Below are 24,258 nucleotides of genomic sequence, written 5' to 3' on the forward strand. Positions count from 1 at the left end.
AACCCAGTGAGATATTGCATCTGTGGTGGTTATTTTTAGGGCGCTGATATTCCACCCCCCACCCCTTTGACGGCTGGCTAACGTTAAACGTTAGGATTTAGCGTATATGTCAATTTCCCACCATTTGACCGCTCTCTCTCTGTCTCTCCACGCACACAACTAGGGGTGGCAATGGTTCGGTTTCGATTTGGTTCGACCCCCAAACTGACCGAACTGAAATTTGAATCGGTTTGGTTTTACCAAACCGAATTTTCGGTTTGCTTTCGGTTCGGTTCAGCCAATTTTGCCACCCCTTACTGATAATCATTGGGAATATTCGGTTTCGGTTCGGTTTGATCCCCAAACTGAAATTTGAATCGGTTTGGTTTAACCAAACCGAAACCGAATTTTGGTTCGGTTTCAGCTCGGTTCCAGTTCGGTTCGGCCGATTTTGCCTCCCCTACACACAACAGGAATAGTAGGTGGGCCCAACAGAAACCATTGGTGGAATGGTGGGCCCATCATTGAACAACGTAGGCCCCGCCCATACCACGCCATAGGATAATCCAAACTGTCCATTTGATGGGCCACAATGTAAACAGGTTGTGCCCCAAAAATCATTTCCGTAGGATGATCACAACCCTACAATCTATAGAGGTTGCATAAGATGTAGTTTCTATTTAGATCAGAGGGCTAGGATCACCTATGGAAATAATATTTTGGGACACAACCTATTTACGTTTATGGCCCATCAAATGGACGGTTTGGATTATCCTATGATGTGGTATGGGTGGGGCCTACGTTGTTCAAAGATGGGCCCACCATTCCACCAACGGTTTCTGTTGGGCCCACCAACTGTTCCTGTTGTGTGTGTGGAGAGAGAGAGAGACAAATGGTGGGAAAACGTTAGCCAGCCGTCAAGGGGGGTGGGCGGGGCAGAGGAAATATCAGCGCCCTATTTTTATCATCAAACGAGTTAATTTGTTTGCGTCACTTACGATCAGATCACCATTTACCATGCAGTGGCCCCACGCCCCCTCACACAATGATCTATGTGGGCCCATATCGTGTCAGACAACTCCGGTTTGTTCCTTATGACTCTTTAGGCCCACATATGCCACGTGGATGTAGAACTTCTTTGCGGGTCTTGACTCTTTTTTTTTTCGGGTGATGATAAATTCGCACCCTGTGTAGGATGATTCACACCCCTTTAAGGTGAATTGTTTTTATTTTATTGCAGTTTATAATCTTACAACTGATGAGATATCTGTTCGGCACGTCACCTTGTGGGGCCGATTGTTGATTGTCCTAGATGAATCTTACTCGTCCATTGTGGGGCCCGTAGATGAATGATTTGATAACCGAACAGGTGGAATTGACTGGTCTATGCCCTGCAGTTGTTGGGCCCGCAACGTTTATAGAGAATTTTTAGTATGGGTCTGGTTTTTTTTTTTTTTTCAATGGCTGTATGAGTCAGGATTTTCCAGAAGGAAGATTAAGGAACATGATGGCTAATCGTCTTTTTGATGATCTGAACCATCCATCTCATATGGCCCACTAGAGTCAACTATAAAGCCTATCAGATGACCAAGTAGACAAAGTATGGTTCAATTGGATGATCTGAACCATCCGTCTGAGGGGATTTTTGGGCCATTGAAGAATCAAAGTTAGCTCTATCAAATGGATGGTCCAGATCTGTCGGTACCTAGTTATGAAAACGAAAAGGAAAATGGTATTTCCACCCCGTTTCTTGAAAATTAAGTTGTTTTCAAGAAAAGACACATACCACCACACCAGAAAAACAAAGACGAGAAATTTAAGATTGATTGATCTCATCTACTATTGATAGGTGTAAGGTTAAAAACCCAAAAAAATGGCCTTCATTGTGAGTATACATTTTTCTCAGATCTCTCCTACACCATCACAAACTCTTCTGTGCAAAAAAGGCAAAAAAAAAGGATCCGAACCAGAGAAAAACAAAGATAAGCAAAGCTAGCTCACCCAAAAGTGGATGGAACAACAAGTATATGCTTCAATGGGTGAGAGATATCAGTGCCCCCGGCATGCTTTACAAACTCCTCCGGCGAGAAGGATCTTCCATGGCAGACACAGACTATGCTAACCTCTGTTTTGGTGTACCTATACAAGAACCCAGTTATGGTTTTCCCGTTGGGACCGTTCCCGGTGGTCGACACACAGGGCATTTGGGTTAGGGATGGTGGGCAGGGCAGAGGTTTCTTGTCTTCACTGTCTGGATTTTTTGTAGTTGAGACTGGTTCTAGGGGTTCTTTTGGGCTGGATGGAGCAGTATTTGATTGATGTTTATGGGTTGTTTCTTCAGCTACTTGGGTACATGATTCTATGTGGTGATTTGATAGGCTGTGCCTGAATTGGGCTCCTGCATTGTCTACCAGTGGCTGAAGTTGCTCTAATGGGGGATGACTTGAATGGCTTCTAGTGTCACTGCTGCTGCTGGTCCCACCTGAAATGATTAACAAAGATTGATTTTAGCCAAATTATTGAAGATTGATTTCTTTCAAAAATAGACTTGGAAAAAAACATCTTGTATTTCTGCTTATAATTGAACCCAATTTATGTTTTTAGCTTGAAGTTGATTCATGAACCCAATTGATGCTTTTTTAGCCTGAAGTTGATTTATGATGGCCCAATTGTTATGGAAAACCAGAAACCAAACATTGTGATTTGTGCATGTCTTTAATCAGATCCATCTTCTAACAATGTATGTTTTAATTTTTCATGGAAATTCTCTCTCTGTCTCTCCCCTGCAATGCTTTATTAAGTTACCCCAGCATTGCTTCATATCCCTCCAATCTCATCTCCATGTGAAAACCCACAAACCCAATGAATGTGGGTTTTCTTAAAAGAATTCCACTGACCCCAAAACCAGATCATGCAAGCTTTTACACGACACTGCTTTTAATTTCCAGCTATTGAAGAACCCATTTTATTAAAATAACTTCAACAGTCCGAAAATCGGCTCGTGCAGTGATTTAACACGACACTCTCTTCTAGTTTCTAATCAACATCACCATGAAATTCAAATATCAAACTCATGTTCATGTTGTAGGGAATTTAACCGGGTAGAAATCACCCCCCCTAAAAGAGAGGGTGCCCACTATTCCCTTATAACCCATCCACATCCACAGAGGCAAACCGGGGTTACCATGCCCTGAGCTCTTTTTTTTTTTGGTAGGTATGCCCTGAGCTCTGATACCATTTGTAGGGAATTTAACCGGGTAGAACTCAACCCTAAAAGCTAGCCATTAGACGGAGGGTGCCCATTCCCTCATAACAAATCCACATCCACATGTTTTTACCGGACTATTTGCTTTTGTGTGGAACCCCAACACATGTAACCTTCCTAATCCCAAAAATTATAATAAAACCCCATTTAATCTTGCCTACAAACATGAACAGAAAAATACCCAAAAAAAAAAAAAAAAATACCTTGCAAAGATGCACTCTGATTATCAGAAACCGCAGAGGAATTGCTACCCAGCGATCCCGAAGATGCAAGGGATAATGACTTCCTCTGCTTAATTCCACCAACATTGTTACCATTCTGCTCCGAATCACAGCTCGGAGGCGGCTGATTGGTATTAGGAATTGATGCCTGATATGGCCTGAAATTCCTACAAGCTTCCGGAACAAAGACATTCTTATCAGCATTCGAACCCGATGGAGGAGCCCAACACGGCATCATATAAGGGAAGGTAAAACCATTAGAGAATGGCATGTATTGCATTGGATGATATGGATACTGCATCGACATAACAGGAAAAGCAGGGCAAGCAGAAGAAGAAGCATCAGGGTTAGGGTTAGGATTTGGATTCAAAATCTGGTTAGGTGATAAACTTAAGGTAACATTCTGATCTACATTCCCACCAATTCCCTGAAATCTCCTCCGCTGATCCAACCAACAAGCCTCTTCCTCCTTCACCGCCCGATCCCTAACCCTAGACTGAAATCTCTCAGCTTCCAACACCGTCCGATCATCCATCATTACCGGAAGAAGATGATTATTTACATTCCTACCACGAAAACCCCCTTTCTTATGCTGTTTCTCCTCTCTCTTCATCCTCGCTTCTCTCCTCCTAATCGCCTGCATCTCTCTCCTCCCCTCCTGATCCAGAAAATCACTTCCCAATCCATTCGATCCATCAAGCGGAGAACAAACATCAGATCTACTGAAACTCAGATCTCTCCTTTCTAAATCCAAACATCTCATATCAGAATAAGAACCAGAATGATGAAGATGTGAAGTAATTGATTCTTGAGAAATCAGATTCGATTTCTCAGTTTTCCTAAAATTTCCTCCTATCGATAACCCTAAGCTCAGCTCCACCTCTTCTTCTTCGAACTCCAGATCTGAAGAAACTCTCGCCATTAAAAGAACACAGATCTACAAAAACCTAAATCTTCATGACCTAAGCAAAGATTAGAAATTTCTAGGGTTTTTTTTTTCTTAACCTAGAACACACAACAAATCTCTCCTCTACAAAATAAAGAGACTCATCTCCTTTTTAAATAATAACAGTTCTTCTCTCAACGTAGAGAAGATCGCCACGTGGCGACACGCGAGAGACAGAAGGGTCGAACCCATTAACACGTAAGAAGGCCTGCCACGTTTATAGGAGGCGGTAAATAAGGTTAGCCATTTAGAGAAAAGGGGTGTCTCTACTAAAAATAGGGAAAATGCGTTTTAACCACGTTAAGCGACACGTGGCGCTGTCCGTATGTTGAGAAGGGGCAAAGTACAGAGGAACTGTTTCACGAAATCAACACGTGTCAGCTCTTTGCTGCTCCGGCTTAGCTGGCTATTCTGGCGTGCCACGGTTGGGATTTCGACACGTGCCATGTCATTTGGCACTGGGCCTGCTTTTTCGTTTTTAGTTTCTGTTTTTATTGAATGTCGACACGTGGCGAGTAGTTGACACATGTTGTTAGATTGCAACACGTGGAGAGACAATAAAGAGTGTGACAGCTCAGCGATCAAGTTGGGGAGGATTTTTCGTACCGCTTTTGACGCATTGAGAGTGACGTGTCCACGTGGGGGAGACTAATGTAAGATGACACGTGGCTCTTGCGTTGTGGATAAGTTCTTTATCTTTTACATATGTAGGACACGTGGAGGTGATCTGGTATATATGGATGGACGGATAGGATGCGAAGTTGAGGAGAAGGTGGAAAAATTATTTTGTTTTTAGCTAAAAATATATGATATTTTATTTCCGCCGTCCATCTCAAATGGGAAATGGACGGTCAAAAGAAAAGTTTAGGCAACGGTCCACGTTGGATGGCTATAGTGGGACCCACTTTGTTTCAGCCACGAATTTTGAGTGGCGACTATGCAGCTGGGAATCTATTTGACTTAAAGTTGAATGATCTGAACCATTGGTGTGTACGATGGCACAGAATTTAGGTCATCTTAACCACACATCTGATCATTCAACAGTACAGCCACGTGTAATCCGAGCCATTGATGTTTTGGTCTGTGGGGCCACCATACATGTACAGCTACACTATTAGGAGTTTTTATATGGTGTCTGCATGTACGTGCAAGCATTTTTTTAAAAAGGGTAATGACAAATTCACACCCGCTGAAGGATAAGTCGCACCCCTTGTATAGTGCTTTTGTTCTGTCAAAAAGCATTGAAGTCTGCCACAATTCAGATTATAAGTGGTGTGAATTATCCTACAAGGGGTGCGACTCTACCAAGTCTCTTTTAAAATACAGTGGGTCTGCATTTTTCGATGATCCAAATCAGTCAATTGTTGGGCCTGGCTTAGATAGGTTATGAAAATCATCTCCATAGGATAGGATGGTCCTAACCATCCGACCTATAAGGTATATATAGTAGCATGCCTATAGATTGCAGGGTTCTTATAGCGCCCCCATCCGACCTGTAGAGGTTTATATTGGCATCCATGTTCATTTTTTCTGGTTAGAATTCCGATTAGAAGCGAGGGTGAACGGCTCAGATCAATCCATGGTGGGACCCATTATGCTGCAAGGATATAAAATCTATGAAATGAAAAAAAAAAAAAGGATATAAAATTAAGGGTCTTATTTAAAAACATTTTCTAAGATGAGCAATGTAATATGCTAAAGGTGTTTAACTGAAAGCATTTGAAGCCAAAATCTGTAAATTGACACTGAATAGTTGCATAAACTGTGTTGTTCCTGGGCTTCTAAACAGGGCAGGGAAGCCTCACCAGTAGCTGGCCGTCCATGATGCTGCAAATCAAGAAATAGCAACATCAACACATCAATGAAATAATTATAATTAGGGGCATTTGCAAAAGAAGCATTCTACTTTGCTTTATTTGCAAAAAGAGTCAGATTTGAGTGAATTTTGCAAATCAGGCCGTGCCATCAATTTGTGACCAAAATACCCAAGGTAGATTTTTTTTATTTACTTTAACGGTTTAATGGTTGAGTACTTGAGGATAAATTCACCTCTTTAACGTTTTTCTTTGCCTTTGAAACTTAACCAATACCGTTAAAGCGGGGGATTTTATCCGGAGGGGGGAGGGGGGGATATCATTTCCCACAAAATGTCCTTATACGTGAAAAGACAGATTTTCTTGTAAAAAGACCAAAATAACCATGATAGTCAAGGATTAATTTTGAATAAACGGTGTGGGAAATTCAGTAATTCACCTTTTGACGTAGTAGTAACAGAAGTCGGCCAAAATAAAGGTCTGAACAGCTTCGGCAAGAAGGATTGCTGGTGGCCAGAAGAACCCACTTCCCATAAAGAATAGATATTTCCCCCTAGTATCAATAATCTGCATGTGAACCAAAGATTTAGGACTCTGGAATTTGAACAGATCAGAATAGAGTAATACCCTTCATTAAGTTATATGCTGCTACTAACTAGGTAGCATTTTTCATGCACCAGAGATATAGGTTAGTAGATCCTTTATAAGATCTTAGATATGATCGAATGTGGAGCTGAACCTGGAGCATAAGCACTAAATCATGGTCCCAAAATGATCATCTATGGATTGTGAATTAACAAGTGATGAGTTAGTGGTGTGTGCAGATGATTAATGTGAATTAACAAGCATGAGTTGCTGGTGTGATCTTGTATTCTTGCAGTGATTAATGTGGGCCTGGAAAGAAAATTTTATTTTTGGCTGGTACTAGGGGTGTTCCGGCAATTCCACATCCACACACACGCACACACAATTTACATTAATGAAAGATGTAAATTCATTGGAAAATAAAAAAAGACGCATGTCCGATGAAATTGTTCTTGCTATCTGCTCCAATAACGAATCATTGGTTTAACTGAATAACTAAATAAAATAGATAGACCTTTCTCTTCGTCTCAGGTCGATGGATCTCAATTGGAAGATCTCCTATATGGAGAATACACATTCCAGTTGACCGAGCCTAATTCGAATTGTTTTGTTCTGAAGCAAAGATATCCACGGGGGCCGGTTCATCCTATTCAGATATTCTTGACCAAGAGGTACTGGATTCTCTTTCGGATAGGCCCTGAAAGGAGAAGGAAGGCTGGAATACCAACATACGTCTATTATCTAATTCAGCTGCGCGCGCGCGCACACACTCTAGTGGGAATATCCGTGTGATGCACGAGTCAGAAGTTATTTTAGATGGAAACTAAATCATGAAAAAGTTGGCTAAATTTTCATGTATGCAAAGCAACATTGGTGTGTTCAGATGTTGGCAGGCATTGTAGATGAGATCTGAACCCACCCTGATTTGGGCGATAAGGTCCTTCCATCCATTTTAACAAAGAAAGGGAAGTTACGCATTTAAAAAAGAATAAAGACGAACTTAGGACATCCAAGTAACACAAGTCACAGATTAGTCACCGATTACCCTGATGCAAACCTTTAATTGATCAGATATTTGTGGGCAACATAAGAGTCTTAACATAAATTTCAAATGATCTTAACCATCTTTTTTTAGAGTGTTCAACACTTCAAACCAGATGAATCAAACCAAAACTATTCAAATGTTCGACATTTATTGAGAAGAAATCCATCAATTGAAAGGGCATGACCGTTCTTCAGCTACTTTTGTATCTTGCTCATAAATAGTTGGGTCCATAATAGGTCAATTTAGAAGATTCAAATGTTGGGCCGAGCCCTATATCACTGTGGGACAGGTCCCATATATAAGGTAGAAATTGTGAAACTATCTCCTCCTGTAGCTGCAGGCAGATTGCCGAACCACGTAACTATTGTATTTCTTACTTTGTGTGTATGTGTTTTTTGCATCTCATTTTATCGTTGGCAGCACTATCTCCAATGTCTAAAAAGCACATGTTTTGTACCCTCAACTTATGCTCTTCTTTTTTTTCACAAATCGAGTAACAAGCATATTCTGGATGTCAAATATGAGCACTTGACACATTTTAGACATTCATGTTGACATGGCAATCATGCAAATATTCAATTGAAATTTTTACTCATGCTTTTACTTTGGTTATATCTCAATGATATTTTTATGCCAAGATTTACTTTCATGTATAAACCAACTTGGACTATGACAAGACAAGAACTCCTCCAAAGTAAAAAAGAATTGACTTGGGTAAGTTAATGATTGAATTGGTGAGTTTTTTATGAACGCAGGTGAATCAAGAGCTTTTCATTTATTCGGTAGGGCAGAACTCGAATTAGGACTCGGATTAGGACAAGAAACCAAGTCGATTCGTGGGAGTCAATGATTGACTTGGAGAGTTTTCAAACAGTGGTTTTCATTATAACATATCTTCCCATTTCAACTATTTCCAGGCATGTTTTGATGGATCAGGTTTCTTTGGTGGCTCTGTCTGACACCTCATTGGTATCTAAGTTACATAACTTCCTAACACAGATTAATAAAAGCTACATGGAAATCAGAACTTACCTGAATGATCCAATGAGCGCACCCTAAAAATCTTGCAACACCCAATGCAAATACATAATGTGCAGTAAATGGTTCAACCATCTGAAAAGCAGTTCAAAAAAAAAAAAAAAAACGGATGTTACTACTTATGTTAATATAATAAAATTGGAAGAGGAATGCTAGATTCACAGGCACCCTTGCAAAAAAAGGGAGCAAAGGGCGCCCCTATTGGTCAAATTCCATTAATGGCATTTATGATCATAAATTTCTGTGCCATCTTAAATGGTATTTTACCAATGAGGGCGCCCTTTTCCTCCTTTTTTGCAAGGGCGCCTGTGAGTCTAGACTCCCTCTTCATGGAAACATAAAGAACCTAGTGGAATCCTACCTTTGCATTCTGCATCAAACGAAGCTGAGGCAGAACTGATACAGATTCTAAGTACACACAGAAAGCCCAGAGAATCATCACGCTTATGGAAAGAAGGCTCCGAGGATGGATGATTATGGCAAATAAAGCAGAACCAATCACCTGCAATTTAACATGGCCTCGGACTATTATCCATTTCCAATTTGTCAATATTATCCAGGCTAAAAGAACTGATGAAAATAAAATATTCTAGTAGAATGAATTTGATGACTGTGTCACTCATAATTGGCATCAATCGTATAAGATCAATGATCATATAAAGCTTGTGAATAGAACATAGATTTCCACAGGAAAATGGCAAGTCTCAAGGATATTGGAGGGGATTTTGACTTTTCCCTCTGTCAGTGATACTGGTTAGTGGAGATCGATGGTTTGATAATTTTCTGTGTCATTACTAATTAAACTTGTGACAGTTAATAGAAATGTATTTTTACCGGATATCTTATTCGAAAATTGTCTAATTCCTGGATGTAGCTTGACTTCAGTTTGTATCGTATCATATATATAACCCAAAGAGTTGAGATGAGCGTCACAAAATCAAGCACTGTGTGAATGTCTTGTTCCATACCATAGCTGCAAAATAACCTTACAGCTAGAAATATAGCAGTGAGCTCTTGAGACTTAAGGGAAAGACCTACAGAAGACATCAAAGGTTAGAAAATTTATTGTTTGAAAAGGACAAGGAAACGCAAAAGGATAAAAGATAAATACATAATAAAATCTGTCTCGAAAGATGAAAAACAATGAAATAAAATCATTTCATTTGCATTCAAATGAAGTGTAATAAAGGAGATTAACAGGAAGCCCAGCATAAGAGGAATTTTCATCAATTAACAACCCTCTGATATTGAATGTTAGTTATAGCTGGCAATCAATCAAAATCACTAATTGAGTACTAGATGGATGACCAAAGCACAGAAAAATTTGATGCCTATTGATATTGAAAGTGTAACTCTAGGTCAATGGTAGGATAGCACATCATACCAGTCAATGAAGAATAACAAATCTGCAGTTTAAATTTTCTGGATTTAAGAAATACAGTTTCATTGAAGGAATGATCAGATCTCAGAGAAGAACAATGGTATATTCCTTAATGACACAAGTATGAAGCAAGAGTTCTTCCATTTAGGAAAAACACAAACATCCAAATCGTAGGGAAATGATAAATGCGCCCCTTCTCATCACTTGGGACACCCAGCTAGAGTGTATCTATGACTGCAAAGGGACTGATGTACTTCACATTTGAAGGAATGAAGTGACTCGATTGCCACGTACAATGCAGCTGGGTGTCCCAACTCCCAAGTGATGAAAAGGGGCGCATTTATCATTTCCCAAATTGTATTGGTAGTACCAAAACTGATACTAAATACCAAATATTCAGCAGTTATAAACCTTAACAGCATGTTGGCATAATGGAATGGCTACATAAAGGCTAAAATGTCATGGAACATTGTCCAAACAATGACGAGATTAGAGTGTCATACTCTAACTTAATACTAAGTAAAACCTACGCGACAGGCATAAAGACATCCTTATTAGCCCCCTTTATGTGCTAGCATAGTAATGCAATAAAAAGTTTTAGAAAAGCCTATCTATTGATTTTGCTTATGCTGAGATTCATATTGTGAACGTAACTCATCAAACCACAAAATAAGTAAAGAAAATAAAGCAGAAACACAGTACACAGTAAGATTTACATGGTTTGAAAGTTTGCCTACATGGCTACATCCTCGGAGGAGACGAGAAGATTCCCCCTATCTCCGAGATTAGGACTACGAGCTTTTCTCTTCCTTACCACTTAGAACCCAAAACTGTAAAGTTTCACATAACCCTAAAACAAAACACCCGAAAGAGGCTAAATACATGGTACAAATACCAAAAGTATGCATGGGCCCGACTAGGTATGTAAAATGACAGTCAAACCCTGAACAGAATACAAGAAATTTATCACAATACATGCACACACACAAATGATAGATAGATAACAGTGTACATCAAATTTGCACAAATATCCTTAGGAGATTTAAATCACTCATAAAGGGAAGCAGTAGAAAATAAATAACAGTAAAGTGAAGTACAGAAAATAAATTCAATTTCGTTGGCAGCAGTAGAAAATAAATAACAGTAAAGAGAACTACAGAAAATAAATTCACAAATAAACCTTCATATGTTTCAGCATACATGGAAAGCCTTACTCTGTTACTATGATCAGCTAGCTTTCGTGCAGCCCTAATTTAAGAGGAAAGGAAGTTAGATGAAATATTTTCAGTTTTGGATGCTCTTGGACGAGACTTTTGAGCTAGCACATTGGACACCCTTACCAACAGACAATGATGCAATAACAACAGACATGGGTTCAAATTTGAACTGACCTTCCCTTGGCGGCCCAGTGCACGAGGCTCCTGCCATTGCGGGGTTGGAGAGGGCTAGATGTACGCAGCCTTACCCTGCTTTGCAGAGAGACAGTTTCTGTGACTCGAACCCGTGACCACCAGGTCACAATAGAGCAACCTTACCGTTGCGCCAAGGCTCACCCTCTTGAACTGGCCTTCTCTAAAAACCACAAAATCGCATCAAGAGATACCAGTTTCCTCTCAAAATACTGTAACACAAAGAACCCCATGGAGTTCATTGCTTGCCTAGAAGACGACTCAACCATCATCGAAACAGAAATTTGTTGCTCATTCAAGTGCTGATGAGCGTAATACAGGAGTGGTTTTTGAAAAAGATGACTTCATAGAAGCTGAACAGAGGTGGGCGAACTCACCTGTCGGGTACTTTCTGGGTAAGCGACCATACTTCATGGCCTTACAGGATCATCTGGCTAGAACTTGGAAACCGAAAGGAGACTTTCAACTCTTTGGGCTTCATAGTGGTTTTTTCCTATTTAAGTTTACAAACCCAGAGGATTGTGATCAAGTCCTGGAAGGCAACACACCCAGATATGGGGGAGCCCTCTTCTTCTCCGCTGCTGGACTCCAGACATCTATTTGGAAAAGCTATCTTTATAATTATACTCAGTTCCTATATGGGTTAGGCTACTAGGCCTCCATTTAAAGTTCTGGACTCCCCATGGCTTGAACAAGCTTGCAAGTCGAATCGTTCTACCCCTGTATATGGATGCTCAGACAAGAAAGGCAACTAGACTGAGCTACACCAGAATCTGCATTGAAATTGAGGTAGGTGCAAATCTGCTGGATCCAATTGAGTTGAAAACTTCTTCGGAAGTGATCTATCAGAAAGTAGAATATGATTGGAAATCACATTCACCATCATGCCAGCAGTGCAAAACCTTCAATCATTCCAACTCTTCTTGTCCAAAAGCCTGCCCAGAGTTGAAAATCACAAAAAGAATAGAAACTAGTACACCAGAAAAGCTCAGATGAAAGAGTGGAGGATGTTTCAACTAAAGAGGACATGAGGGTAGATAAATCTGACTACAAAGAGTCATCGAATGATAACACGGATTCTACAGAAGTCCAGGAGGATCAGCCACAAAAGGAATCAATGCCAATTGAGATAAAACAAAATAGTCTAAGCTCTCAAAAATCCATATTTAAGATGAGGAACAGCTTCACCACTCTAAACCAAGGGAGGGCACTGATGATGATGAAAGGCTTGGGTTTGAAACAGAGTACTCCTCCTCTAAATAAGAGTTGGAACAGGCTGGTGAAGAAGACCCCAACAAAAGAAAACAAAACTCCTCCATCAAAGAAAAACAGAATCCAAAAAGGTTCAAAAGTTGAGGAAGAGCCAGAGAATATGGAAGTTTAGTCAGAAGATGATAGACCTCCTGGAACATTAGGGGCTTCGTGTATTTCTTTTCTCTTGCTTGTTTGAGTTTGTCTTCAAGGGTATCATAACCTTGGTTGTCCTGCTCTCTTCCTTATACATTATTCTAAGGATTGGGTAGTGGTATTGCTCTTGCTATTGTATCATCTTTATTTATTTAATATGCTGGTAGGGGTCCGCCTAACCCCAGCTTACCCATAAAAAAAAGATACTAGGCTACATTTGGGTAACACTAGACCCCATGCCTCTAATTTTGTTCTAGTTGGTACAAATCATTCTTCTTTTGGATCTCAGCACTTTGGTCCTATAGGAAACACATATACCAGGGGCTACTGTTTGTTTTGATTAGGCTTGGATGTGTTATAATTACTGCAGGAAGTTTGAGCAGATGAAATCTAATGGTCCCAAGAAGAAATTGACTTAATCTAAATCAGCACCCCCGGCACCATTTGCAATCTATAGCTGCCATTGTTGGTCTCCCTGTTCATTTGAATAGTCATAGATATATGTCTTCTATTGTTCAGACTGAGAATTTCAAATTCTCGCTGGACAATTTAAGAGACTAGTCATGACCCTGCCACCTGACCCAAATAACATTGATGTTCTGTATTATGTTCGATTCTTCAGCTACGTTTACTTTTGCCCTGTTTTTTGCTCCTAGAATGGTGCCCTCTTCTTGGATATTTGATTCTAGTATGTTTATCACATGATATCCAGTGAATTTATCATGGTTTTCTATAGTTTCTTCTCTTCTGTCTTTTATTCACTTTGTTGATGTAGGATGTATTACTTTTACTTTTGATTCCTCAAAACACCTTGTATTTAGTGATAACACCTTGTATTTAGTGATGTCTATGGTGTACCTAAACTTCCCACTAGATAATTTTTTTATTATTCAGGCAGGCCATTAATCAAAGATCATGAATAAGCCTACAATTCAGCAAAGATGATTCAAGAGAAAAAAGGGGTCAACCGAGATCCAAAAGTAAGCCTAAGGGCAATCAAAACATCATGTTAAGTTAATAGTGGGATCTATAGAAATTAGTTCACCACAAAAATTGGCAAGCTGCATCATTATGTTTTATGGAGATTTTAGTGGGTATTATTTAATTTAGGCAAAGATTATGTAGGTTTTGGTGGGTCATAATGAAAATGCGAATAGCGTCTTTAGGACAACAACATGCAAGACACTTTCTATTTTTAATTTGAACTATTCTAAAATAGAAACTAGGCTTTATTTAGGTTGATCTAAGGGATAGAATTGATCTCATACCAATGGCTAGGATTAAAGTATGGTTTTAAGATGTTCTAACAAAAAAACAGAGAGAAACTGATTTAGGCCCTGTTTGTTTTGTATTTTGAGGAGAAACGATTGTGAGACCAAAAATGTGGATTCGAATCCAATAATCATTTTTGGTCTCACAATCGGTATTCAAAATACAAAACAAAGAGGGCCTTAGAGTGATCAAGAACATGTAATGGCTAAAGTAATAGAAATTTTGAGCCCAAAACTGATTAATTGACTCGAAATTACAGTTTTTGGACTCACAATCGGTTCTCAAAATCCAAAACAAACAGGTCCTTAAAATGATCAAGAACATGTACTAGCTAAAGTATTAGAATAATTAACAGAGAAGAACCATCAACAGATTAACAAACCAATGCATTAGGGGAGAAAACAACAATGGAAAAAGAATTTTCCCACTGCCATGCCCCCAAATCTTCACATATAAATAAAGTATTACTATCATTAACAACAAAGAAACATCACCCAATTAACAAACCGATGTATTAGGGAGAGAAAAAACATAAATGGAATAACAAAACACATAGAAACTTTCACAGATTACCAAAAATCCCAAAGCCTCTAATAAGACCCACCATCCATATATAACTTTCTAATCTAAAAAAAAAAAAAAAAAACAGAATCCCAAATAGAGAGAATGAAAATAAAAGGGTGGATAAAGATCGATACCAGAGCATGTGTTTTTGAGGGTGAGTTTGTATATCAAGACCATGATTCCAACTGCATGGATTGCTTCAGAGGCAATGAAGAAATGGTTATGGTTTCGAACAAATGATCTCAGAATGAGGAGTGTCGTTATCAAAATGATCACGCCTAGAATGGCCTTCACCTTCATGGACCTCCTTCGGACCCATCTGAAAAGCTCGTTCACTGGATCCCTCGAGCCCCTCTTATTCCCCATTCCTGACCGTCCGATCAAAAACCCAGATACACTCTGATTATAGACTGAGAGAAAGGTGTAGAGAGAGAGAGAGAGAGAGAGAGAGAGAGAGAGAGAGAGCGTTTTTGTAGTGTTGCGTTACTCTCTAGTCTATAAACACGAACAAGGCATGCAGAGAGAGATTTAGGAGGGATTTATTGTCTATTTGTGAACTCTTTCTTTTAAATGTATAGCCAATAGTATTTTGCCACGTGTTTCTGCAGATTTAGGACATCAAAACGATTTCTTAATAAATGCTTTGCCTATTCTTACCGTTGTTGATGACGTGGTGGGAACGTTTTTTACTTTTCTCAGGAAAAACATTTCTTGCGGAAATTTATTTTTTGGAAAAGTTTTTTATTTCATAATTTAGAGAGAAATGGTGAATTTTATAAGGGATTTGCTGCTTCCGTCATAAAAAGCATTACGCGGATGGTCTGTTGCATCTGACAGCAGCCACATCGTGAATGAAGACAAAAATGTGCTGAAAAGTGAGCAAAATGCATTCTGTGATGGACACTGGGAAGTCCCATTTTATAAATATCATTGTAAATTAAGGGCGGTTATGAATTTAAATTCACCCCCGTCTATGATGAATTCACCTGTATTTTTCAAAATGGACCGTACATCCCACACCGTAGGATGATCCAAACCGTCTAATTGAAACGGATACGAAGAGTAGAGTGTCAAGATCAATTGTGATGATTAATTCTAAAGTATGAAATGTGGCTATGAATGTGCAATCAAGACCATTGATCTTGTAGAACATCACGAGGTGATCCACATGGTCTCGGTACTTAAAAATTGGATAAGGTTGAGTTATCTTTTTTCATGTGTAGAAAAAGTGAGAAATTTTAGAATTATTTTTCTTATTCCAACTTTTCCATAAAATTCATGCAATCCAAACATGCCCAGATTACAGCATAAACCTAGAATGGAATATTGATAATTATGAAAGGAAACAATCCTAACTCAACCTACTTTCTTGATCTATCTAGGTTACCTCATCTAACCTATGTGCCTAATCTATTACTAAGACGATTCGACAATGAGATCTCAACCCAATCCAACGGTGAGATCTCACGTACATACTCCAATAGAAAGAAAAAAAAACAATCAACCACATCTGACCATAAATTCCCACGGATCAAAGCGTTAGGGTCGTTGGGTCAGAGAGATTTCTTGAGGTTTGTCGGATTGTGTGGGCCAGAAGATAAACGGTTTGGATCATCAAGAAGTGCTCCCATCTGCCACTATGTTCCTTGATAAAAAGGAATGAAGGGTGCCCTTGCAAAAATCAACTTCAAGGGTGCCCTTGTTGGTTGATTGATGCAGAGTCAACACGATTTCCACTTTTTTTCGCTGCCACACTTTGCAGAAATTAACCAGTAGGGGCACCCTTGAAGCTGATTTTTGCAAGGGCACCTTTCATTCTATCATTTCTGTAGCTTCTATTCTGTCAATTAGTAAAGCATATTATCCCTCTATTTTGTCATTTTATCCAACTTAGGACCACCTTGACTGTGTTCTCTATAGAGGCTTGTCTAGCCATGTTTGGTTTTTTCTATTATCTTCCCAATACAATCTTGAACCACCAATTTAAAAATAAAAATAAACCTTCGTCAATGGCGAAAGCCCTGTCATTTTAGAGAAAATAAGAAACCAGAATGGGTAGATGAAGAGATATAGGAGGATAAACTACAAAGAGTGCACATCAAATGATCATGACCTTTTTTTATTTTTACCCTTTAAATGAGTGTGTAAGAAGAAGAAGAAGAAGAAGACAAAAAGGCAATGGTCTACGTATATCAGGAATGTCTCCATAATCAAAGGCTTAGGATGGTTTGATCATAGATATTTTTGGATAGCCTATCCATAATAGGGCTGTTCTCCATGGATATAATAGCAAGCTGGGATTTATTTTATCCTTGGACAGGCTTGCTATCCTCTGCTCAAGTTGAGAACAATGTGTTGGGAAGGGTAGCTAACCTAACCAACACATGGAGAACAGTTATAACGGCGGATTTAATTAAGATAAATAGTTTGAATAATTGAATGAGCGGTCACCAAGAATCAAGATTTACCTAAAAGTTTGAACTTTTTTTTAAAAATATTTCCAACGAGTCCCTAAATACTTCTGTTTATATGCATTAAAAAAATCCTTTTAAGAAACTCTAGAAAATAAATATTCTTTGCCCCACCAAAATCTTTTTGTATTCTAATAAATTTACATTAGTTTTTATATGGAAAATACTACGAATATAAAGTTTAGGCGAAAAAATCATGATTTTAGATTTGATTAAAGAGCATGAATTCTCGACAACAAAAAATTTTGTGGTATTTAAGGGATGCATTCTCGATGAATGGTTACAAATTAGGGATTTTTGGGCAGACCTCATTCTATGGCTCTTCTTGATGGTATGAGAGAGAGAGAGAGAGGGGCCGGTGTTGCATTTCCCGTCCCCGCCTCAAGGAAAATTCCCCGACCCCACTTCGGGGATGGGAATCCCTTCCCCGCCCCGCACCCTAAATGACAAAAGGCCAAATGGTAGATTTGGAATTTTAAAACTATAATTTTTTTTGACAATACAATTATGTATTGATAATAGTATAAAGCAAGGTATTGAATCGGGGTGGACCTAGAGCTGTCCCCATACCGGGGAATTTTTTTAATCCTCGTCCCCGTCTCCATCCCCTCTCCAAGCAAGGAATCCCTGCCCCGATCGGGGCGGGGTAGATCCCCGTTTTTACGGGTGACATTGCCGGCCCAAGAGAGAGAGACCAAATTCTAAGCATAGATGGGACGACCAAGCTCATGACCAAATTCTTAGCATAGATGTGCACAAAAGACATTGATTGTCATTTCATATGTGAGAATATTCAATTTGGTACCATACAGACTTCTTAGGTTCATAATCCTCACAAACTTCATCTTCACCAAATTAATGGTTAAGGAAAAATTTCATTATATGATCTAGATGTTGGGTTATTGACATACACACTCCAACTTGAAGGAGAATATTAAGATGATCATCGAGAAGCCAAATCATTCATAGATGTCACCTGGCCACATCCACATCGAGTTTTTTTTTAAAATCAAACTTTTAAAGAAACATACTAAAAAGAAAGTCAAATATTCCTCTCCTTCCTAAAACACTTAACTTTGGGTCTTCTCTTGTGAAAGGAAGGAAGACGAAATGAGAGAGGGAGATGTTTTAGTTTCTTTAATTGTTTGAGTCTCAAATTCTTATTTAATCTTTTTCTTTGTTTATTTGTGCTAAGTTAACTACGATTGAACCTGCAACCTCAAGGGTTAGGTATAAAACCTAGAGAAACCTTTAAATGAAGGTCCAACCAAATTTCTATTATTCTAATCTAAATCTAAAATTCCAATTATTGTAATATTAATTAATTTATAAGAAAATGAAAAAAATATGTTTTAGTTTAGATCCCTATTAATCGATAAGATAATTTGGTAAAAAGTTGGTGTTAAATTCAACAATTAACTTTATTTTACCTCTAAGATATGCCTTATTAAGTAACTAATAGTGTAAGTTTAGTATATAAATGAACCGCCTGATTTGCACTTAACCGACTGATTCAAACAAGTTTTTCTTCTTCTGTCGATCAATTTAAAGGCGACAAATTGGAGGACTAGAATCGTTCGGTAGGGTTAGGTGTGCCTGTCTTTGGGTAGACACATGGTTCGGAGCGTCGAACAAGTGACCGCCAATTATAGTTTTGCTCGCCGTACTTTTTCGATGAAAAATATGCACATACATTATATAACAACTCCCCTGCAATCAACTCCTATCGAAAAATCATCAGCAACAGGCCGGCATTGTGAGGACTTGATCAAGTTCTCATACCAAATTGGTAACAATGATCATCTTTCACCATTCTCCTTTATATTTTCAGCAAATTAGACTCTCGGCTTGTTTGGATGCAGGGAAATTTAGCTTGTTTTTTTTTAATAAATTGGACTAACTCAATTGATTTCAATTTTCTTCCAAAATAACTTTTATTTATTTATTTTTTCAAAAACTTGCAACCCTATGAGCATGTTTGTTGAAAAATGATTTTCCAAGGTTAAGGCCCTGTTTGTTTTGATTTGAATCCAATAATCAGTTTTGGACTCAAATCGGTTCTCAAAATCCAAACAAACATGGCGTTAGTAATGCCCCATTTTTATTCTCATTTTATTTTTGGAAAAAAAAAAAGAGATTAAGATTAAGGGATGCATGCATGTAATTTCTAAATAAAGAGGAATCAGAACACTACAAATATAATAGAGTGGGGAAACAAACTCTACTCACAAACCTATCTTTCAATTACTAGAGAGAAAAAAATAAATGAAAGAACTACTTCCTCTATTTGTCGTCTATAGTGAAGGAACAATGATCTAAGAAGAAGAGAAAAAGAAACAAAAGAGAAAACGAGTAGGAGAGATTCTCCAAACTCACAGTTCTACATTCCAGTGCATGGTTTCCTTTTAAAACGAAGAAGATCTTCTTCTTAGCCTAGCCTAAACTTGTATGTTTCTGATTGCCTCTTCAATTCTTTCTCCTTTTTCTTTTTCCTGACTGTTATGCTTTCCCTCTATTTATAATAGTAGCATTTTCCTTCATTCCCATATTTACTATACGTAGTAGGTTTATTATCTTCAAAATATTCTCTTCTCTTCTTAAGAAGAATTCTTTCGAACAAAATAGAGGAGAGATGTGGTAGCTAGCTTATCATTCGTTTGATGCTTATCTTGTTGTTTACACATGTGCAAATCCACACATGGATCTTAAAGTATAAAAGGTTAAATAAAACCTTCTCCAACACCTTAAGCTATTGGAGTAACAGGCTGTTTTCACAGTGCCAAATATTTTCTTGTGTGTGACCCCTAAAGTCACTCGTCTTTCCTTCTATGCTTCTATTTATATTTCTCATTGGCCCACAAATATTTCACCAAATAATTTTTCATGCCAGCCAAACATGTTCTTAGGACACGTTTAGCAAGTATTAAAAAATAATTTGGTGGGACCAGTTGCAAGAGGGAGAGACTTAAGAGGCATGGGTGGGCATGCCGCATGAAAAACCTCCTCAAACCAAGAAAATAGAAAAGTAGGGTATTGTAGTCTAGACTGAAGCGAGCCCTTGCAAAAGAGAGGTGAAAGGGCTCCCCCATTTTGGCTGCACATCACCATCATGTTAGACTTTTCAGCTGTTATTAATGCATGATGGTGATGTGTAGCCAAATTAAAGAGCCCTTTCACCTCTTTTTAGCAAGGGCTCCGTTGTCTAGAATTCCTCTTTTCTCTATTTTTCTTGCTCCCTGTACTTGGTCCACCAATATTCCGTGGGATAATTTTTCATGGTTGCCAAACATGGAAGGAAAAAAATAAAGAAAATGGTTAAACATTTATCGGAATTATCTTTCTATGAAAATTTTTACATAGAAAAAAATTTCCACCATTTTTCCTAAGAGGGCTAGATCCAAACGGTTCAAGTTCCCATCTAGATTACGGTATTTACTAGGGCCAATTAATATCTGAAACCCAATATAGTAAAAAAATATTTCCTAAAAAACCACTAACAGAAAAACAAAAAGAAAAGAACAAAACAAACAAAAATCAAAAGCCCAAAAAAGGGTAAGTTCATGACCTCTGAACATTCAATCTCAATCTCTGCAGAAAACCCAAATTCGTCTCTCTCTCCCTCTCTTCGATGGGCGATCGATGCTTTTGCCTTTCCTTAAATACCCATTTCCCAATTGCAAAAACAAAAGCTTTTGGGAACCTTTCTCTCAGCAAAAACCAAGGTCCGAAATCTTTTAGCACAGTCCGATTTGGGTCATTCCGGACCCAAGCCACGGTCTCGGATCACCGGCAATTAACGTTCTACGAGTTATTGGGTATTTCTGAGAGTGTGGGTTTAATGGAAATCAAACAAGCTTATAAACAAATGGCAAGGAAATACCATCCAGATGTTTCACCTGTTGATCAGGTTGAGGAGTATACGAGGATATTTATACAGGTTCATGAGGCTTATGAGACTCTTTCGGATCCTAGAAGTAAGGCTCTTTATGATCAGGAATTGGCCCGGGGCTTTCAATTCCCCTTCCCTACGAAAATGCGTTTCGATGAGGTATTGGGTTTTCTGATTTTCTTTTTGTTCAAATTCATCTGATTCTTATATGATATGGACCCATTTTTTTCTTTTTCTGAGTTATTGCTGGTTATGATGTTTGGGTTAATTTGGAATTTGGAATTTGGAATTTATTTTGGTTTTTTTTGTATATTAGCCATTTTTTCTTCTTCTATGTTATTGTTAGTTATACTTATAATTTCATTTGAATTTTTCTTTTTTTAGGTATATTTGGTTTTGAGTGTTCTTTTTGTTATTGAATTTGTTAGGAGCCCAAATCAGTTCGCAACATGATTGATCTTCTTAGAGGGAAGATTAACCTTTCTACCCATTTCAAGATAAGGGTCAGTCCTCTGCGTTTGGGTTAATTTGGAACTCTTCTAAGTTATTATTACTTATAATTTCATTTGAATTTATTTTTTTTGGATGTTTGGGTTAATTTGGAATTTCGGTTTATCTCGAATTTAGTTTCGTTTTCGGGTGTATTTTGGTTTCAGAGTTTTTTTTGTTATTGAATTTGTTAGGAACCCAAATCAGTTCGCAACGTGTTTGATCTTCTTAGAGGGAAGGTCAGCCTCTCGCCCACTTGAGGGAAGGGGCAGTCCTCTTTTGTGTGCATAACACTGTTTTGGGTTTGAAATTCTTCGTTTATTCCAATTAAAACCACTTGAATACCAAGAGAGCCTATCTAATAAAACTCCTTAGGACTATGACCAACTAATCATTATCATGAAGAGTTCTATTAACTCTAAAAACTAAAACAATATTCATGATATCACAGGGGCAAACAGGATTCCATTTGGATCCATCTGGGTTTTGTAGATTTTGGGGTTTCTTCTAGATAAAGTCATCAGTTCAGGTTATTCCAAATTCAATGTCCTTATGTTTTCTCGTGACTACTGTATTGATTTGGGTTTCTACAATTTGGGGTGATTCATTCATCTATGGATTAGTTAGGGATTTCATCGATTCATGTTGAAATTTCATCATTATTTGTATTAATTTGTGCTTTCTATCACCCATCATTTCTTTATAAGCTCTCTATTGATTTGGGTGTTTCTATATTTTGATACTTGTATCATCTTTTTTAATTTTTGTTTTCTGGGTTCAGGTTTTTTAATTGTCTTCTATATTGGTTTGGCTTTCTACAGACTGGTTTTGTTTACCATTTAAAAAAAAAAACCAGATTGGTTTTGTTTTTTTTCAATGGTCTTGTATTGATTTGGTTGGCTGGACTTTGTTTTCTTCTCTAACACCCTTGATCTAAAAATGGTTTTTTGTAGGGATTGGAGAGAAGTGGATGGAGGAACTGTTGGCAAGATCAAGTGGCCGAGTTGAAGAGAAGGAGTATGCATAAGAATTCAGGAGAGAACGTGTCTTCAGGAGAGAACATGTCGTGGGCAGCCCGGATGCGAATGGAAAGGGAACAACAATCAGAAGAATAAGTTACTGTTTCGATCTATGTATATATCATCGTTTTCTTTATCTTTTTCTCTTTCTTTTTTAGGATGGGTTTGGAATAGCCAAAGTAACTTAACTGCAATTGGACCATTTGGTGTTCTCAGCCCATTAGAACTTTTCATATATTAGAGAAGCATAATGTACAGAACATGTAATAAGATTTCCTTTTAAATTTTAGTAGTAATGTCAATTTCGCTCGTATATGTTCTCCACTTTCTTGTGTTTTGGGTTTAAGATGTATTTAGTTCTTTTTATATGATTTCAACCGAGAGGATTGTGCGTGGATGTAAAAATCAGTAATCTGATTATCTGACAAGAACAATAGCTTCATTTCAATGCTTTGGATGTGTAGAATGTGTGGTCGTTCATGAGTTTGCCAAAAATTCAGAACGCCATGTTTCTGTCGTTCAGTTTGAAGTTTATCAAGCTTTGTCTACAATCTTGTGAAGTGGAGTTTAATTTACTACACTTATGGTTTTATGGACATCTGGTTTCTGTTGTTCATTATCCACTCGAGTAGAAATACCCATCTCACCATTTATATATGCGGTTCGGATACATTGGTGCTGATGTGAGGTTTTTGAATTCTGGTCACTTGAATAATAAGATTTGCCCGATGGAACTGCTTTGGCTAATTTACATTTCAGAATCGTTGGCTGGAACTGTTTGTCACTGGAGTCAAACGTGCAACCTTCATAAGCAATGGAGCTGGTAAGCAGCCCAACTCTTGTTTGAAATACTAATTTTAATTATCTAGTGATTGGACCTTTTAGTTATATGGGTAACATTAGCATCATCACAGGGCAACATTAACATTAACTCAATATCGAAGTGGCTGCTTCATCTTGAATACTAATATTGGGATGAATATTCATTTTCAGATTCTTTCTTCCCTTCCTTTGTGTTGGGTAGGATGGGCTCGAATCCATTTCCTTGTGGTAGCAGCAACACCAAAGCACCTTCCAACTGCGATATGGGCTCAAACTGAAATGTCTCCTCTGACTGGGTGAGCAGTCACTCTTGTCTTGATCCAACTCTTATTCCATGCTGCCACACCCAGTGAAATGCTTGAGATTGGAAGTATTGTATGGGTATCCTTACTCGCAGTTGCTTCAACAATAAAGTGCAATGCAGGCTAGTGGCTTAGACTTACTTTCAATTTCCCACTACTTAGTCACGTATTAGCTAATTTTAATCCTTTCCAGTTGCAATCAATTGGGTTGTGTGAGTATTTGGTTTTAGACTTTTAGTCATATGATTAGTGTCAATGACTGTAGTTTGGGTACGGAAGGGCAAGAAAGATTCCTTGTTACTGTCAATCAGAAATCTGTATAAGCAACATGTGGAGCATT

The 24,258-nt window shown here is 38.2% G+C and overlaps 3 protein-coding genes across 5 annotated transcripts; 1 reads left to right on the plus strand and 2 right to left on the minus strand.

Moving 5' to 3' along the window:
• Positions 1 to 1,794: 1,794 nt before the first annotated feature.
• LOC143862446 (uncharacterized) lies at positions 1,795 to 4,530 on the minus strand. Its single transcript, XM_077373495.1, has 2 exons — positions 3,448 to 4,530; positions 1,795 to 2,461 (listed from the first exon to the last, which is right to left on the minus strand). Exons 1-2 carry the CDS (start codon positions 4,385 to 4,387, stop codon positions 1,977 to 1,979), a joined length of 1,425 nt encoding a protein of 474 aa, XP_077229610.1. The 5' UTR covers positions 4,388 to 4,530; the 3' UTR covers positions 1,795 to 1,976.
• Positions 4,531 to 6,033: 1,503 nt separating this feature from the next.
• Positions 6,034 to 15,414, minus strand: LOC143862338 (ER lumen protein retaining receptor family protein). The gene is made up of 6 exons (XM_077373363.1): positions 15,061 to 15,414; positions 9,728 to 9,927; positions 9,255 to 9,395; positions 8,888 to 8,968; positions 6,665 to 6,792; positions 6,034 to 6,238 (listed from the first exon to the last, which is right to left on the minus strand). The coding sequence occupies exons 1-6, from the start codon at positions 15,290 to 15,292 to the stop codon at positions 6,193 to 6,195; spliced, it is 828 nt and encodes a 275-aa protein (XP_077229478.1). The 5' UTR covers positions 15,293 to 15,414; the 3' UTR covers positions 6,034 to 6,192.
• A 3,661-nt stretch (positions 15,415 to 19,075) lies between these two features.
• On the plus strand, positions 19,076 to 23,107 carry J20 (DNAJ-like 20). Of its 3 annotated transcripts, XM_077370751.1 has the most exons (4): positions 19,076 to 19,186; positions 20,992 to 21,445; positions 21,715 to 21,789; positions 22,729 to 23,107. In XM_077370751.1, exons 2-4 carry the CDS (start codon positions 21,026 to 21,028, stop codon positions 22,888 to 22,890), a joined length of 657 nt encoding a protein of 218 aa, XP_077226866.1. In that variant the 5' UTR covers positions 19,076 to 19,186; positions 20,992 to 21,025; the 3' UTR covers positions 22,891 to 23,107. The 3 variants fall into 3 exon arrangements, with proteins under 3 accessions (XP_077226866.1, XP_077226865.1, XP_077226867.1); XM_077370750.1 differs by lacking the exon at positions 19,076 to 19,186 and having other exon boundaries at positions 20,590 to 21,445; XM_077370752.1 differs by lacking the exons at positions 19,076 to 19,186; positions 21,715 to 21,789 and having other exon boundaries at positions 20,610 to 21,445.
• The last annotated feature ends 1,151 nt before the right edge of the window (positions 23,108 to 24,258 follow it).

Source organism: Tasmannia lanceolata, unplaced genomic scaffold (genome assembly GCF_043159265.1).
Source record: "Tasmannia lanceolata isolate RefF3 unplaced genomic scaffold, GAP_Taslan_0.1 ptg000037l, whole genome shotgun sequence".
Classification (NCBI taxonomy): Eukaryota; Viridiplantae; Streptophyta; class Magnoliopsida; order Canellales; family Winteraceae; genus Tasmannia; species Tasmannia lanceolata.